The following is a 19,014-nucleotide window of genomic DNA, read 5'->3' as shown; positions in this document are numbered from 1 at the left end:
TGTCAGAAAAACCCATCTGGTTCACTAAAGTCACTTAGGGAAGGAAATTGCGATCCTTACCTGGTCTGGACTACATGTGACTCCAAACCCACAGCAATGTGATTGACTCTTAACTACCCCCTGGGCAATAACAGATGGGCAATAAATGCTGGCCTAGCAAGCGATATCCTCATCCCATGGGTGAATTAAAAAAAAAAGCCGGCCACAGATGGCGGTCATCGGCTTGCAAGTCCGGTTAGGGTCGGCCCAGGATCAAGGGAAGAGCAAGACCACATATGAAAAGCACCCAAGCTATAGGACAACTGTAACGTTTTTCTTTTAACTTTATTTCTTTATTTTCCTAATTTATACTATGAAGAACTATAATGTTGAACTTTTAGCTTTTTCCTTTGTTTTTCTACTTTTGTATCTAATCTATTTTAGTACCTAATTTTTGTAACTAGATACTTTCTACTTAAGATGGCAACATTGCACACTTTTCACTTAAGTCCTGTAGATTTGTACTTTAGTATACATGACAACAAAATCTAATTCTAAATAGCCAGTGATAGAACAGACTAAGCGATTTCATAACCAACATGTCAGGTGTATGGTCTGCAGTCCTACTACACCCAATTGCAAATGGTAGTGGACTGTTAAACAACTCAGTGGTGGTGGTGGTTCCATAAACATCCCCTTCCTCAAAGGGGGAGCCCAACACAATGTAACCAAAAATGTTGAAGAATTTGCAACAATCTTCAGTCAGAAGTGCTGAGTGGATGATCCATTTTGGCTTTATTCAGAGGTTCCCAGCATCACAGATAACACTCTTCAGTCAATTCAATTCACTCTACACAATATCAAGAAATGGTGGGAGGCACTGAAAATACCCAAGGCTATGGGCCCTGAAAACACTCTGGCTCTAATTCCCAAGACCGGCTTCAGAATTTGCAGTATTCCTAGCCAAGCTGTTCCAGTGCAGTGAAGTAATGAATGTGTTAAGTTTTAATGAAAAGCTGGCATTTTTATGATAATTGTTAAGACTAACCCATTTCATAATGGACTCTAATGGGATTTTGATTTTCAACTTCTGGATTGCTAATCAAATACAATGCACTGTTGTTTTCAAATTGCTGAGTAAGTTGATAACAACTGACTTCAGTAATAAAAATGGCCTTACACCATTTGAAACAACAAAAAAAAACAGTAAATGTTCAAGAAAACATGCAATTACATACCAGGCCATACAGCATTTCAAACAGAACAGAGCCAAGGCACCACCAATCAACGGTGTTATCATAAGGTTGCTTTCTGAGCACTTCTGGTGCAAGATACTGAAATACAAAGAAATAAACACTTACTACAATGCTGTAACCCAACTCTTAAGAAACATCTTGAGGCTTGGCATTGTTGCCTTAGTCATTTGTGCATTTTCTCTGGTTCATGACAAATTTTTTTTTAAATAAGTTAAGCTCATGTTCAATTCCTGCTCCATCTTTCTGGTCCATGATACACACGATACTGTTTGGAAAGGGTAAGGAGTAGATAAACTAAATTTGTCAATATTTCCAAGATCCCATACAGTGACCTAAAAATAAAATATGACAGAGCTTCCTGTTGAATCCCAGCTATGGAGGCTTTAATTAGCTTGCAGTATCTCTCAACTGTTTATAGAGGGAACCTCAAGCCAAAACAATGTTTTTGTTCATAAGGACTTGAACAGATTTCCTTCTCAACTGAATGTTTCATAAGAATTTTAATTTCAAAAGTTGCATGTTTTAAAAGATACACATTCCTGAAACTTAGCTATGTGGGGTTTTAACAACAGCAAAATGTTGACATTCATCCATTGTTTAATCAAAGGAAAATTACAGGTGATCAAGCTGTTCCTTAAAAATTGTATTCTGTGGCCACATTTGATCTTCACTTCAGCTATCCATTTTGATTCAATTAACAGGCTGGGATGATGCACCAAATATTTTCTATATAGTGCGCCCATCTCCAGAAAAAAATTAAAAGATCCACCAACTTTTGCTCATTCTTGCAAAAGTAGTTGTTGGCCTGGCCAATAGATTTGACTTGAGAGCACAGCATAGACAAAAGGAGCAGCAGTAGCACAAGAACAGAGTAGAGATAAGTCACAAAATTACATTACAACACAATGAATGACATGGATCAAGTAAACTGGTAAACTTTTAATTTTAATTAATTAACTATAAAGCAAGATTAGAGAAGTTGTTATTAAAAACCAAACCAGATTTGATCATTTAAACCATAGGACACAGTAGCAGAAATTAGGACATTCGGCCCATCGAGTCTGCTCCACCATTCAATCATGGCTGATAGGTTTCTTAACCCCATTCTCCCACTTTCATCCCATAATCCTTGATCCCCTTGATATTGAAGAACCCATCTATCTCAGTTTTAAATATACTTAATGCCCTGGCCTCCACAACCTGCTGCGGGAATGAATTCCATAGATTCACCACTCTGGCTGAACAACTTTCTCCTTACCTCCATTCTAATTTATCCAGAAATGTCTAAATAATCAAATCTAAGGGATAAAGTTTAAATAACAAGGGATATAATGCTAAAGAGTTCTGAATATTTCAATAAATTAACAAAGTATATTAATAAATATTTTAATAAAAATTAAGTTAGTCTCACTGTAAAATCTCGAGTGTGCAGCCACAGCCAAGTCCATGGCACTATGACAGGCCCAGAAGCAGGGAGGTGGGGGCACAAAGAGGTATGAGAGAATAACACTTGGGGATTTTATAGGAAGGGGAACAGACAGACATTTCTGTGGCCAGAGGTAGGATGGATGTTTCCAGAGGATAGAACATTGCCTCCCTCGTAGCTAAATCAAGGATGACATGGAACATCTGCTAAACACCGACTGGACTAGGATGACAACCAAAAGGTTGTAGTCCCTATTGGCACCAAGGAGGTAGAAACCTGAAATGGTAAAACATTTGGATTATGCTCAGCATCAGAAATAAGTGCGTGTAGAAAGGAGGAGGAGGAGATTAGGACACGAATATGGGATGAGAGAGAGAGTGGAGGTGGAAGGACATTGGATCCTTGGTTTTGCCAAGGTGGAAATTATAATATTGTACCTTAACAGTGCTGTGACCAATATACTGGTGGTGGCACTGTTTGGTAGTGATATTGAAGAGGGTTCAAAAGGATGATGTGAACCACAATGTTCCATCAGAAAGTGGCACACAGAAGATTAGTAGAGAAAGACTATTTAGAGACTAGAGTAAGAAAAGGCAAAACATTAGGTGGTTTCAGAATAACAAGTGGCATGCAATGAAGTCAAAATTACATTTACCAGGATTGGTGCGCTTCTGGCATAATAGGCAAATAAAAATATAGCGCAATGGTGATAATGGAGGCCTGACTTAGGTAAGGACAGGACTGGATATTGAATATTACTCTATTCAAAGACTTTTGCTGTTATATTGCTGGATAGAGATTATAGTGGAATTAGTTGATTGCAAGTTTCCTCTTCTACAGCCCATGCTAAGAAAATAGCAGATAGGTGTAAACACTACATAGTAATTTAAATGAAGGGTTTTATTTATTATAATGTAGAATAGTAATAATATAAAAGGCGGGGGGGGGAGAAGGGGTTACACAGTTTAAACAGAGTTAACAAAGTGAGCTCAAGAGAATTTTGTATACCAGTACATCTGATAAGGGAGACACACAAGGAGAGATCGAGAAGTTAAGACCTCTGTTCGCTAGAGTTCAACAGGATGAGAGGAGATCTAATTGAGTTATACAAGAATGCTAAGGGTGATTGACAAAAAATGGATTTGGAGTGGATGTTTCTCATGGTGTAATCGAGAATGAGGGGTCATAGCTTTAGGATCAGGAATAGCAGATTTGAAACAGGACAAGGAATTACTTCTTTCAAGAACCCTAGAGTGTGATGGACACCAGGGGACTCAATACGTTTGAGAAGGATAGACAGATTTTTAATTACTTCTGATGAGATACATATCCACAAGCAGGAAAGGTGGCACATCAGCAAACATGGTGAAACAGTGCTGAAAATATTTGCCAGTATAAAAATATATTTAAAAATTGAGCACCTCTGGTGTTCCACAGAAAGTAGATGTGGTGTCAGTGCAAGCCATTCCTTCTTTACAAAGACCAAAATCTGTTAAAGCTATGTGCCCCTGAAACACAAAACAAACACCAGCTCATAACAGAACAAAAGACAATTTATTAGTGGGGGAAAGAAAATGGGATATAAACAAAGTCAATCATCTTCAAGAGAAAAGCCAGTGCAACATTTGGGTATAGAATCTTCATCAGTCTGAGGAACACTTCCCATTCACTTGCTTTTGTGCTTTACAGATGCTGAGCAGCCTAATCAGAGTTTACATCATTTTCTACTTTTTTTCAGGTTTATTGTCTTGACAGTTTCTTCATTAGTTAAAATAGGCAATTAAATAATTAGAATTGCAAACTTGTAATACTCCAGCAACACTAATGAATTTATTTTCAATAGTTGAATAGTAGTTTTTAAAATTATAGCCTAAAGTAGACTGGCAAGTAGAGACAAATATGTACATTAATGATTCAGATATGGTTATGTTCTGGGGACATGGATTTTAATCCCATCATGACAGATGGTGAAATTTGAATTCAGTGCATATCTAGAATTAGAATCTAATGACGACAATATAATGGTTGTTGTAAAAGTCCTTCTAGTTTACTGATGCCCCTCAAAGAAGGGCACCTAGGAGTGCAAATGCAATGTTCCTTGAAAGTGGAGTTGCAGGTAGACAGGGTGGCGAAGAAGCACACCTTCACTGGTCAGAACATTAAACGTAGAAGTTGGGAGGTCATTTTGCATCTGTACAGGGCATTGGTGAAGCCACTTTTAGATTACTGGCCAAATACTGGCCAATGGGACCAGATCAGTTTAGGATATCTGGTCATCATGGATAAGTTTTTTTTTAAGATTAGATTAGATTACATTACTTAGTGTGGAAACAGGCCCTTCGGCCCAACAAGTCCACACCGACCCGCCGAAGCGCAACCCACCCATACCCCTACATTTACCCCTTACCTAACACTACGGGCAATTTAGCATGGCCAATTCACCTGACCTGCACATCTTTGTGACTGTGGGAGGAAACCGGAGCACCCGGAGGAAACCCACGCAGACACGGGGAGAATGTGCAAACTCCACACAGTCAGTGGCCTGAGGCGGGAATTGAACCAGAGTCTCAGGCGCTGTGAGGCAGCAGTGCTAACCACTGTGCCACCGTGCCGCCCACTATGCCACTGTGCCGCCCAGTTTCTGTGCTGTGCAACTCTATGGAACTATGTAACTCTATCAACCATTGTAAAAGTAGCTGTAATGTGTGCAAACCACAAACAAACACAAATGGTGGGTACAAAATTCAGTTGCATTGTGCCCTTTTGGATCCAAAGAGAGAGTCCACGCACAATTTGAAAATATTTGGAGTGGGCCATAATAGATGCATTTGGGTTAGGTTCTTAGCAGAGGCAAGGAGAATGTACCCTGGAATTATGCAAAGTTAGGACAGAATGATGCTAATCAGCATACAGTATGATTCTGCTTTGATGGCTTTTCAACTCAAATGCTGCGAATAACACCTTCTCAATTTTACACAGTCAAATTTGCACCTAGCAGAAAGAAGGACATTTCACCAGCTCTGTTGAAAGGGAATATCAAAAGGATTTCAGGTTAGTTGCTGATTGTTTTTTCATGGCCGCTGCTGAGTGTTTTGAGTTTGTACTACTCAGGGTTGGTCAAGTTGCAATTCTTTTATGTCAGCCTCAGCATGGAACACAGTCTGTGCAACTGCAAAGGGCTAAACTGCATCAATGCTCAGTTGATATGTACGATATTTAGAGCACCACGCAGGTTATTGCCCAATATCTTGAGCAGCAGTCATCATGCCTCTATTCCCTATCAGTGTTCTGTACCTTTAGGATACAAGATTCGCAAGGCATTTCTCTGAGAAATGAATTAGAATAGCTGTCACCCATTTTGTTGAGTTGGAATAGGTACAGTTGTGTGTACATGTTCTGTCTGCAAAGAACAGGACCCTGTATATTAATATGTAGCATCTAGTATATAAACACAGCATTATTTAGCAAATATTACACAGAGTATACTGTTAACCAATGTAGAATCGTCATTTGGGTTCATACCTATGATGTAATGCCTTCAAAGTCAACCTGCTTTGTTTAAAATGGAAATAAAGCTTGACGGTTAATGGGCAGTGATCATCTAACTAGTGCATTCTCCACGGCATTGCAGACCACTTTCCAACCTATCAGCACCCACCCTCAAAGTGTAAATGTTGTTTTTTCTTTACTTTGTAATTACTGTGAATTGTCATGTGCAAGATGAAAGGTTTTAAAAAACCATCTACTTTTTCACCAATGCTCGAGTTTTGTATAATCAATAGACTATGAACAATTTTTATTAAGAAACAGTTCTATATTTAAACCTAATCATAATACTGTAGTTAATATCTTGGTCTGATCTATCCTGATTTCCCGTTTGTCATGCACTAGACTAACAACAGAAATTAACCATACAGGTTATATCTGTTTAAAATGAAAAATCACAACGCCAAGTTATAGTCCAACAGGTTTAATTGGAAGCACTAGCTTTCGGAGTGCCGCTCAGTCATCACAACCGCCTGATGAAGGAGCGGCGCTCTGAAAGCTAGTGCTTCCAATTAAACCTGTTGGACTATAACCTGGTGTTATGTGATTTTTAACTTTGTACACCCCAGTCCAACACAGGCATCTCCAAATCATGGTTATATCGGAGGTCTAGATGCTCAACTGACAAACCCAAATGCTTTACTAATAAGAAATTCATATGCATACCTGCGAGTCTAAAAGGATGTTTTCTGGCTTCAGATCCCTATTATGAAAAGAAATAAATTGATATATGTTTTCCAAAGGTTTCTAAATTCATCAAACAGCAAATGTGGTACTGCAATAAGAAAATTGAAGAAAGTTCAGAGAATCATTGATCAATTAAATTTCAAATCCAAAACAATAAAAAAAACTACTAGTTTCCAGTATAAACATATCAGGTAAGCAAGTACATATACACAGCAGGATCGTCAAAAATGCCATTAGGATAATCAATCCCATCAGGAGGCATTCAGTAGCTGGTACCATTCGGAAATTGGCATGCCCGAGGGGGAGATGAGAATCATCTAAATGCACAAACAGAATGCAAGTGGTAAAAGATTTGCAAATCTTCAGGATGGTGTATTGTGAAGCTGAAAGGCCTGCAGGGACTGTGCTGGTAAATGTGAAATATTGTTTAGGGATATTCTGTCTAGTGCTCTCTAAGCTGTGCAGTCACATACCTGTTCTCTAATGCTGTCTAAATTACTGTGCAAAAAGGTTTGAGTCAGAGTCATAGAGATGTACAACATGAAAACAGGCCCTTCAGTCCAACTTGTCCATGCCGACCAGATCCTAACCTAATCTAGTCCCATATCCCTTTTAACCCTTCCTATTTATATACCCATCCAGTTGTCTTTTAAATGTTGTAATTGTACCAGCCTCCATCACTTACTCTGGCAGCTCATTCCATACAAGCACCAGCCTTTGCATGAAAAAGTTCCCCCTCAGCTCCCTTTTATATCTTTCCCCTCTCACCCTAAACCTATGCCCTCTAGTTCTGGTATCCCCCACCCTCAGGAAAATACCTTATCTATTTACCCTATCCATACCCCTCATGATTTTATAAACCTCTATAAAGTCACCCCTCAGCCTCCGATGTTCCAGGGAAAACACCCCCAGCCAAAATCTTAAATCCTCCAATAATGGCAATATCCTTAAGTCTTTTCTGAACCCTTTCAAATTTCACAACATCCTTCTGAAAAGAGGGAGACCAGAATTGGAAGCAACATTGGCCTAACCAATGTCCTGTACAGCCACAACCATGACCTCCCAACTCCTGTACTCAATGCTCTGACCAAAAAAACATACAAAACACCTTCTTCACTATCCCTGTCTACCGACAACTCTACTTTCAAGGAACTATGAACCTGCACTCCAAGGTCTCTTTGTTCAGCAACACTCCCCATGACCTTACCAATGGGCAGTTCGGGATGGGTAGTGGCCCCTCCGGGCAGGGGGCGAGTTCCCCTACTCAGCGCTATCGGTGCTTTCTTCAAGGCAGAAATTGATAAATTCTTGATGTCACAAGGAATGAAGGGCTACAGGGAGAATGCGGGTAAGTGGAGTTGAAATGCCCATCAGCCATGATTGAATGGCGGAGTGGACTTGATGGGCCGAATGGCCTTACTTCCGCTCCTATGTCTTATGGTCTTAAGTCCTGCTTTGATTTGCTTTTCCAAAATGCAGCATCTTGCATGTATCTTTGTAGTCAAACAAATTGCTTACACATGCCAAAAAGGATTTCATGGATTGTTTCTTCTGCCCACAAATAGAGCAAATCCAATTTTGCAAACTACCACTCTGTTAGCTTACTACCAATCATTCAGCAAATTGATGAAAGGAGCTGCAAAAGAACTATAAAGCAGTAAACTTTCACCAATAACCGGTTCATTAACACTTAGTTTGGATTCCAAGATCATTCAGTTCCAGACCCGATGATAGCCTTAATTTAAACGAGGTACAAAAGTATGCTTAGAAGGAGTCAGGGATTCGGTCCATTGAACCAACTCTACCATTCTATTTGATCATCGCTGATCTGATTGTGGTCTCAACTTCACTTTCTTGGCTGCTGCGACAGAGGAAGTGGAATGTTCAATTTTATTCCTGTCATGGAATGGTTGCTGTCCTACGAGGAAGCATTAAATAGACTGGGTCTACATTCTCTGGAATTTAGAAGAATGAGAGGCAATCTCATTCAAACATTTAAAATTATTACAGGGATTCACAGAGATGCATAAAACATGTTCCTGCTGGGTGGGGGATTTGGAACGAGGGGACAGAGGGTTTGAAGTAAGGGGCAGGCCAGTTAGGACTCAGATGAGGAAGAATTTCTTTACTCAAGAGGGTGGCAAATCTGGAATTCTCTGCCTCAGTTGGCTGAAGAGTTCATTCAAGACCAAAATTCATAGATTTCTACATATTTAAATACATCAAGAGATATGGGGATAGTGCAGGAAAATGGTGAAGCAGATCAACCATGATCTTACCAAATGGTGGACCAGATTCAAAAGGCCAAATAGCCCACTCCAGCTCTTATTATTATTAAGAATTGAATCAAGTGTGATAGCCTTTGAGGGAAAGGCAGCACTTGGTAGAACATGGCACCAAGCAGCTCCAATGAGAAGCTAGCAATTAAAACCAAACCTAGCATGAAAGAAATAGTTGTGGTTAGTGAAAATCTCAAATGGGGATATGACCAACCCGGTCAACCCTTTTTGATATGATAACCTCTTCATCCGAAGAAGGAATCAAGTAAAAAATTTTTGAACTGCTTCAATGAGCCTGTATCCTTTCTTAATTAAGAGGATCAAACTTATACATAGTACTCCAGATGTGGTCACACTGAAGTAATTTGTGATTTTATTTTCTCTGCTACCCTTGCAACAGACACTGACATTCCATTTGCTTTGCTGATCACTTGATGTACCAGCATATTAATATTTTAAGATTCACGTAACAGGGTATCCAGATCCTGAGCACGCAGATATTTGGTAGAAGTAGAACTGTTTGCTGATATATCGCATGTACCGCTTCAATGGCAATTTCTCAGAAACATACCCCACATATCGCAAGGCAAACAACATGCAAGCCTGGTCTAACTATGAGGCAAGTTAACTTCTACCATTCCCTGGCCCTTCTTTCAATGGTCTTTAATGAGAAAATCTAAATCACTCATTCCTGAAATTTAATGGTAATTTCATCACAATCTTGGGGTTTCAACATAGATGACAAATTCAACTGGACCAGTCACATGCATGTTTTGGTTAATGGAGAAGCTCATTAGATTGTGTATTTTGTGATGTGAAGCACATTTCAATTTCCCAATGCCCCCCCACCACTAAAAAGCAAAAGTCAAGAATATAATAGAACATACATCACATGCCTTTGAACAGTCAGGTAAGATATGCTTGCATTCCCATTCAACACACATTAACTCATGGTTCAACTGTTCACAAAATTATGTTGTATAGTATGAAGCTATTACCAAAGGCAGCAATGAATCCCTTTAAGTGTTGAATGGGATACCTGTAAACAATGTTGAGTGAATGCAAATATCCCAGGGCACTGGCCATTTCTGCTGCATAGAATCTGGCTCGGTCTTCAGAGAAGCAACGCTCCCTTTGTAGATGGAAAAACAACTGAAAATAGTTCATAAGAATTATTCACAGTTCTCAAATACAGAACAGACAGACATTCTATGCTACTCCACATGAAGGATGCAGAATCATTCTCTTTTCAAAATAAGTGAATATTATAGGCTACTCTTCCTTAATGAGAGTCAGGGGAAAAAATGCAGTAGAATTATAACGTCTGGTGTTATTTAACATCTGGAATAAAATTTTCTAGTGTTTAAATGATTGATGCTTAGTGCTGTCTCCTTAATTCAAGGTAAAATGTAGAATTGAAAAGAATCATGTGATCTATTAGGAATTCCACCTTACAACAGACTGGTTGCCATGGTGATGGGGCCAAAGTCAAGAGCTGCTCGGAGCAAGGTGCAAAATATTCACATCTGAAACAAAGGCAATAGCAGCTGGTTAGTCTTTGTCGCTGAAATTCAGTTAGAGAGAGACTCGGAAGTCTCAAGGAACTGCAGCTGGGTGTAGTTAGGCGGAATGCCGAAGACAGAGACATCACATGACAATCTGAGGCATTGGAAGATTTGTCCTGACATGGATGGGATGAATGGGGAAAGTGAGAAGCAATGAAGGTGCAGGCCTCACTGCCTGTTGATTCAGAATTTTCTCCATTGCCTGAAAAGTCGAAGTGCCTTTTGACCTTCAGTTGACCTTGAGATTCCGTGAAATAGGGAGAACAGAAACTATTGGATTCTGGGAGTAGTTTTGGACTATTTCCTATAAAATTTGTCTTTCCTGTGGATAGTGGGCAATTAATTATAATGTAGGTGTGGACTTTTTAAGTTGTGTTAAAGGGTCATGATATATTTTCCATAGTTTAATATATAGGTTCCCTACAATTTTTCAGTGAATATTACTTTTTGTTCATTTATTGAAGTAAAAGTCTTGAAACTTAATTTTTCACTTGATCCTTTTGGTTGGTCACTGAAAATTAAATATATTATTTAAATTTATTGGTCTCTATTGGAATCTAAGTTCTGCAAAGGAGTGTTATCATGCAAAAATTCAGAAGTCACATGACACCAGTTTATAGTCCAATAGGTTTATTTGAAATCACAAGCTTTTGAAGCGCTGCTCCATTGTCAGGTGAAACTTGTCCTTTCCAGTCCAACACCAGTACCTCCACTTCATGGCATGCAAAAATTGACAAGCGTTGAAGAGAAATAAATTAGCAGAGGTGACTAAAAGCTTATTCAAAGAAGTAGGTTCCAAACAACATTTTCATGTATCTGAAAGAGGTACAGAGGTTTAGGGAGAGAATTCTGTAGGCTAGAGCTGGGAGACTGAAGGAATGAGGCATACACTAGTGACCAAAGTGGGAGCAACAGAATTTTATTGACAGTTGTGGAGATTACAGAGATATGAAGACATGATATGAAAGGATTTAAACAAAAATTTGAAATTTGCAGTGATGATTTGGAAACTGACTTGTCCCCAAGTATAGTGTTATTGACAAATGGGTCACAAATTTAATTATGGTTAGCAGAACTTTATGGGCTCAAATATGAAGTCTTGAAGGTAGAAGATTAAATAAAGATTATAAAATGTTTGCGGAGAATTAATTTCTCATTTTTGGGGTGAAAGAAGTTAAGTCAAATAGTTGGTGGGGGAAATAGAGAAGGTAATAAACTGTTTCCTCAGGTGAGTGGCCCAACTCAAAGTCATCACATATGTTTTGTTCACTTATAACACAGGCGGAGTCTTTGAAACAGATCATCATATTGCTACATACCATAGATTCAAGGGTGGGAAAAGAAAACAAAAAAAATTGTTTTCTTTTTGTTATATTATCAGTGTAGATACTTAGTATTGTCCTTTGACTTCAACATTAGTGGGAATTTTTCAAGAGGTCACATACTACAGTCTGTTGCTCTTAGTGGGTAAAACAGATTACAACTCAGTTACCTGTTTGTAGCAGACTAGCAATACTAACCTCTCCACCATTAATAAAATCCAGGACAAAGTAGAGCTTGTCTGTGGTTTGAAATGAATAATGAAGCCCAACCAGAAATGGGTGTTTCACATTTTTCAACAACACATTTCGCTCAGCCATAATGTGCCTTTGCTGCATAAAGAAAATATTTTCATATCTGAAATGCATGCACAAAATCAAGAACATATCAAAAAAGAAATCTCTGGCAATAAGTGACATTTAAAATGTTACCTCTTTCTTCTTTAGGATTACTTTCTTATGCAAGACCTTAATTGCATAAAATTTCCCATCAGTTTTATGTTTCGCAAGTAAAACCTAAGAAAAGTAATTTTGTAATTATAATCCAATAAGACAAAAAAAAGGATAAAATGAAGGAAAAGCAGCTGATGCATCAGCAGACCAAAGAAAATGCTGAGATATAAAAATCTTACCTTGCCAAAGCTTCCCTTGCCAATTAGCTTTAAGAAAGTAAAGTCTGTTGGCATAGCCCTGAAATAAAACACCAAGGCAATAAAAGTCAGCAAGTTTAGTGAGGTATTAAGATAAAGCATGAAATTAGAATTTAGGTAATATAAAATTCGACAACTTAACCAGATGTCAGTTAGAGCCATAGAAAAGTTACAGCGCAACAACAACAACAACAACAACAGAGAGGCCATTCAGCCCTTGGTATCTGCATTGACTTGAATAAACTGACTACTATTGTTATTTGTCAAAACCTAGTCTAAAGCCTTTTAGATTACTGTATTCCAGGTGTGGATCCAAGTTGCTTTTAAACGAATCAAGGGTTTCCACTCAAACTATCAAACTTGATAGTAAATTGCAGACTCCCATCACCTTCTGGGCGAAAAGATTTGCCTCATGTCTCTACTACTTCTACACCTTATTTCTTTTACTTCATATCTTTAATAGCAAGGTTACCTAATTTTATTTAAAAATATGCAAATAATTAACCATAGCCATAAGATACTCACTGGGGATTTCCTGAGGCACCAAGATAAATGCTTTCAGAGGTAGAATGTTGCTGTAGAAATAAAAATGCTCTTAGCCTCTGTGACACAAGCTCAATAATAAATGACAGATAATAGTCCCTCAATCTCAGCGAGACCAAACATCTTAAAAATTAAAGATTCATCTGGGTATACAGTACCACATGACTAGGCTTTTCATCTTCATCTTCTGATGGATCTGACTGATTCTTTGGGTTATCCATTTGAAGAAATGCTCGAACTTCAAGGCTAAAGAAATAAAAAGAATCAAATTTTTCCAATGGCGGTATGCTGCAATGTTCTGAAGAAATAGCTTTGATAGAATAAAACAAATGTTTATACAAAATGTGTTTATTAAGTCAGAAGATATATTGACAGATCACTGGAAATTTCAATAGAGCTGAGGTTACAGCTTACAAAAGTCAAGTCGCAGTTGACATGGTCATGGCCAAATGGCCTCCCCCACTGGTTTCCAACACACGAGGGACTTTTTTTTACTTTTTTTGTTAAAAAAGACCTGATTTATTTTAGTTAACTTTTAATTACGAGTGCGCTGAGGAGCTCCAAGCATCACAAATGTGGCTTTATGGATCATCTGCTACTTCCTGCCTGTCATTTTGTGCATTTTTAAGACATTCCAAAACATATATATTGTGGCAATTAAACATTTAATCTATTTGAGAGCTGAAACACAAATGTAGGAATTACCCCTGAATTGGAGAATTTAAAATGTCTTCTGAGCATAGCAAATTCAACACATGCACTTCACTCAAATCTATTGCAAACTGTAGTAGAAGGTATACACTATGACAGTAAACCTCTGTAGGTGGCTAACAATAAAGTGCTTTTTCAAATTTTAATAATGAAGAAAGGTCACTGGACCCAAAATGTTAACTTTGCTTTCGCCCCTCAGATTCTACAAGACCTGCTAAGTTTTTCTGCATTTTTTTTCAAATTAGTTGATGTAGTTTTAATTTGATGGGTTTCAAGTTCACACTACTTAACATGAACCTGTTTGAACAGTAGAATTAATTCGATTGAGTTACCATTAGAAATCTAGATTCAGAAGATCATGAGAACATGAAAACAATATTCCTATTTCTCTCAAACTTTCCTAGTTTTGAAAAATTGGTGTTGTAGTGGATAACGAAGAAGGTTATTTCAGAGTATAATGAGACCTTGATCAGATAGGCCAATGGACTGAGGAGTGGTTGATAGAGTTGAATTTAGATAAATGTGAGGTGTAGCATTTTGGCAAGGCAACTCAGGGCAGGACTTACTTACACTTACTGGTGAATGTTGCCAAATTTAGGGACCTAGGGGTACAAGTGCATAGGTTGAAAGTGGAGTCATAGGTAGACAGGTGGTGAAGGTGGCTTCGTTGGTCAGTGCATTGAGTATATGAGTTGGGATGCTATGTTTTGCCTATATAAGATTTTGATTAGGCTGCATTTAGAATATTGCATTCAATTCTGGTCTCCCTGCTCTAGGAAAGATGTTGTTAAACTTAAGCGTTCAGAAAAGATTTACAAGGATGTTGCCAGTGTTGGAGGGTTTGAGTGATAGGGAGAGGCTGTATATGGTGGGGCTCTCTTCCCTGGAGCGTCAGAGGTTGAGGGTTGACCTTACAGAGATTTATAAAATCAGGAGGGGCATGGATAGGGTAAATAAACAAAGTACAGAAGGCAGAGAGAGTCCAAAATACAGAAGGCAGAGGTTTAAGGTGAAAGGGGAAGGATTTGAAAGGGATCCAAGGGGTGGTATGTGTATAAAACAAGTTGCCAGAGGAAGTGGTAGAGGCTGTTACAATTACAACATTTAAAAGGCATCTAGATGATTAGATGAATAGGAAAAGGTTTAGAGGGATATGGGCCAAATGCTGATCAGCTTAGGATATCGGGTCGGTATGGATGAGTTGGACTGAAGCGTCTGTTACCGTGTTGTTTCACTCCATTACCAAGATTCTATGATAAGACTATTTAGCTGGATGGAATTCTGAAAGCTTCTTTAGTTGTATGTACCAATACATTTAACTGCTCCAATCATTAAAGTAAACATGTGTTTTCATTTTATGGAAAAGATGACATGAAACTTACTGTTGACTTAACGATGGATGTGATACTAGTTTCTGAATGAATTCATTCAATCCTGCTCTTCTTTGCTTAATAAATGCTGTTAGGAAAAGAGCACAAATAGTTGAACGAAATTTTACTCTTCCATTCCGGATGAAATATGAGTAACATACTACAGAACTGCACCGTTAATTGGAAAACTAGAAAGCATTTTCCAGGCAGTCATTTATTTGAAATTCATTCAATTATAGTGTGGCCAGACATGGATTGCGGAATACCAACTGCACAAGTTAGCAACACGCAAAGTATGGATCCAAATTGAGAAGTACATATGGCCTCCAGATGGCTTTAGTAATTTCCATTAGAAAATGTTCAAGATTAACTTTACCATACTATTGTCACGTAGCAAACTATTGCATGGGTAATTGAAGTACTAAAATGGCAGATATTGAAGATGTTCTTCCTTCATTCAGATTCTTATGGAGGCTGAACTACAAAGAATAAGCCCATTGCAAAATTAGGCTGAAAGTATTTTTATACTGATGCTGGACAACAGTGCTCAAGTGGAGACCCATAGTGTGTTGCTCTCTTTTTTTATTTTAGTAGTTTTCATTACTCCCATTTGGATCTGAAGGGTTCATAGGAAGAAACCATGCATTTTATGAATTAACTGGCTTTTCAAGTTTCAAGAAAAATTCATTCCTCGACGTGGCCAGACAGAAAGGCTGCTTCCTTAAACAACATGGAGCAATCTTCATGCCTGGCCATGTATAATTCAGAGGAGTCTCATTAAATGGTTGATATAGGGATGTAAACAATTTGGACTGTCAACAATAGGGTTACTGATTTGTGTTTTAATTAATTTTTTCGACCCTCTTCTGATCACCAAGAGATTAAAATAGAGGCAAATCAGAATAGGAGTGCTGAAGGAAGGTGCCTTTAAAGGGCATGGAAAAATGCAAGATGCATCTCCTGGCAAACCTTGATTTTGTTCTGATGGCATGATAGAATGCAGAATTTGCTTTGGGATGAGATTAGATTAGATTACTTACAGTGTGGAAACAGGCACTTCGGCCCAACAAGTCCACACCGACCCGCCGAAGCGCAACCCACCCAGACCCATTCCCCTACATTTACCCCTTCACCTAACACTACGGGCAATTTAGCATGGCCAATTCACCTAACCTGCACATTTTTTGGACTGTGGGAGGAAACCGGAGCACCTGGAGGAAACCCACACAGACACGGGGAGAATGTGCAAACTCCATACAGTCAGTCGCCTGAGGCGGGAATTGAACCCGGGTCTCAGGCGCTGTGAGGCAACAGTGCTAACCACTGTGCCGCCCACAAGTATAATTAGAACTGGAAATTACAGAGAAGGACTAGCAGCAGCTGTCTCATTTTTGCAGGTGTCCTCATCTTTTAAATGATCTTTGCATATCTTGACAGGCATAGCAAGCAGTCATCATTATCTAGTATCAGAGGGGAGAATGGCTATTTTCAGCAGGTTGTTTTCTTTAAAGTAGAGAATGTTGTTGCAACGGAGTTTGGGGGGGGGGGGGGCGGGGTGGGGGGATACACGACGTATACACGATTAAGAGGAGAGTGGATAGGGTGGATAGAAAGCAGTTGTCCCCCTTAGTTAAAATGGAATAACTGCATGGTATTGTAGTTGACTCTGGAAACCTCACAACCTTTAAAAAGTACTAAGATGAGCATTTGAAATGTTGCAACATTCAAGGCTATGCGTCCAGTGCTGGAAGGAGGAATTAGTCTAGATTTACAATTGCTTTGGTGGTGTAGATTTGATGCACCTCTTTTGTACTGTATGATTCTAAGCTTCAGGTGTTATTCAAACATAGACATCATGACACACACTGACTGCAGGAGCGTCAAAACCCAGATATCAGCAAGCATAACAAAAACCCACTAAACAACCAATGGACATCATAATCACCAGATGGAGATACAGAATGTACTCTCAAAGCATAGAATGACACAGCACAGACAGAAGTAGGTAGGTAGGTCGGTCATTGTGCCTATGTGAGCTCTTTCTCCAAAGCCCTTGCAAATTCATTCCTTTCAAGAATTTATCCAATTATATATTGCAAGTTACTATTAAACCTGCTTCCACCATCCTTTCAGGCAATTCATTTCTAATCACATCAAAATTGAAGAAAAAAGTTTCTTTTTGGCTTTTGGTCCTTTTGACAAACACCTAAAAATCTGGCTTTTCTGTTTAACAACTTTCTGTTACTGCAAAGTGTTTTACCTTATTCGTTAAAACTGGTTTTTATTTTGGAAGCTTCTACCAAATATTCATTTAAACCTTCTCCACCCCAAGGTAAGCCACCCAGCTTCAAATTCTTTGCATAACTGGATTCTCTCACCCTTGGTGCTATTTCAGTAATTCTCTTCTACATCCTCTAAGACTTTGAAATCCTTTCTAAATACAATGCACCAGCTGAAACCTAACTTGTGCTTCACTGAAGGTTTAAGCTTATCCTTGCTTTTACAGTGGGATATTTTTCCCAGGAAAACGAAAGCTGCCTTGGTTATGTGCTGGAAGTTAAACTTCCTAAAGGTGTTATTGTTGGGGAAACTTGTCATCATTCCAACGTCCCTCCAATTTTACCTGGGCTGGTTTGAAGGTAAATGGAGAACCTCCATATAGCTCTCAAGTAAAATCTTTTAAAATAGTATGAACAATTGTTCTGGTTAAAACAAAACTTAAATACTGTATTTAATAGGCAGTGGATTACTTCACAAGTTGCATGGAACTTGTTAGGATCACTGAAGCGAACTTATAGTACAAAGTGCTAGTTCAATTAAACGATTAGGGATGTGCAGGTTAGGTGGATTAGCAAACGTGATCAGTTGGAAATCCTTTAAAGAATGAAGCTATGGCCAAGCGAAAGGCTGCTGTTTACTGCATTGCTTCTCAGAGAATGCCTTCAGTGCATAGCAGATGATTGTCAACTTCTTTGGCACCTAATTCATGTACTTTCAGCCACAATTTCCTGCTGCTAGCCTTCTATACACATAGCAGCAGCTGATCAGCACCAATTGAACTTCTGATACCAAACCTGTTCTAGTTAAGGCCAAAATGTCATTTGTCCTCTCAACTGCTTGCTGTACCATGTGCAAACTGGGTGTTCCTTATGCCAGGTACCTGGGTTCAATCCCAGCCACGGGTGACTGTCTGTGTGGAGTTTGCACATTCTCTCCATGTTTGTAAGAGTTTTTTCCAGGTGCTTCAATTTCCTTCTGCACAGTTTGAAGATGTGCACATTAGATGGTTTGGCCATGCTAAATTGCCCAAAGTGTCCAGGAATGTGCAGGCTGAGTGAATTAACCATGGGATGTGCAGGGTTATAAGGATAGGGTACGGGTAGGAGTCTGGGTGGGATGCTGTTCAGAGGGTCGGTCTTTACCCATTTGCCTGTTAAATCTAGTCCTTTTTGTCCAGAAGTAGTGTCTAAAGTTCACTATATTGGTTCCTGTGTCAAGCCATGATTATATTGAAGGCAGAGCACAGAGTCTACAAAGACCCCTACTTCTTGTATTCTTATTTTTTAGGAAGTTCAAAAAATTTTGATGTTCTCTCTTTTACAAGGTATTTATTACTTAATAATACTTTTACAGAAAGGAAATATATATGTTTCTGGAGGGGGAAAACAGGAAATTCAACTGTA

The 19,014-nt window shown here is 38.8% G+C and overlaps 1 protein-coding gene across 11 annotated transcripts in view; it reads right to left on the bottom strand.

Annotated features, from left to right (window-relative positions):
• sgk3 (serum/glucocorticoid regulated kinase family member 3) overlaps nucleotides 1-19,014 on the bottom strand; it is a 134,326-nt gene that overhangs the window by 18,056 nt on the left and 97,256 nt on the right. For 10 of the 11 annotated variants that reach the window (XM_087985946.1, XM_087985944.1, XM_043689259.2 and 7 more), the window contains 10 exons: nucleotides 15,344-15,419; nucleotides 13,409-13,496; nucleotides 13,233-13,282; nucleotides 12,690-12,747; nucleotides 12,490-12,573; nucleotides 12,259-12,390; nucleotides 10,213-10,325; nucleotides 6,874-6,910; nucleotides 4,083-4,169; nucleotides 1,218-1,313 (listed from right to left, as the gene is read on the bottom strand). In XM_087985946.1, coding sequence (XP_087842072.1) covers nucleotides 1,218-1,313; nucleotides 4,083-4,169; nucleotides 6,874-6,910; nucleotides 10,213-10,325; nucleotides 12,259-12,390; nucleotides 12,490-12,573; nucleotides 12,690-12,747; nucleotides 13,233-13,282; nucleotides 13,409-13,496; nucleotides 15,344-15,419 — 821 coding nt within the window. The remainder of the gene's footprint in view (nucleotides 1-1,217; nucleotides 1,314-4,082; nucleotides 4,170-6,873; nucleotides 6,911-10,212; nucleotides 10,326-12,258; nucleotides 12,391-12,489; nucleotides 12,574-12,689; nucleotides 12,748-13,232; nucleotides 13,283-13,408; nucleotides 13,497-15,343; nucleotides 15,420-19,014) is intronic. The other variant, XM_087985948.1, reaches the window with a different exon arrangement.

Source organism: Chiloscyllium plagiosum, unplaced genomic scaffold (assembly GCF_037043375.1).
Source record: "Chiloscyllium plagiosum isolate Xiang-an unplaced genomic scaffold, Cpla_swu_hap1 HiC_scaffold_4, whole genome shotgun sequence".
Classification (NCBI taxonomy): Eukaryota; Metazoa; Chordata; class Chondrichthyes; order Orectolobiformes; family Hemiscylliidae; genus Chiloscyllium; species Chiloscyllium plagiosum.
This window is presented reverse-complemented; position numbering and strand designations above follow the sequence as displayed.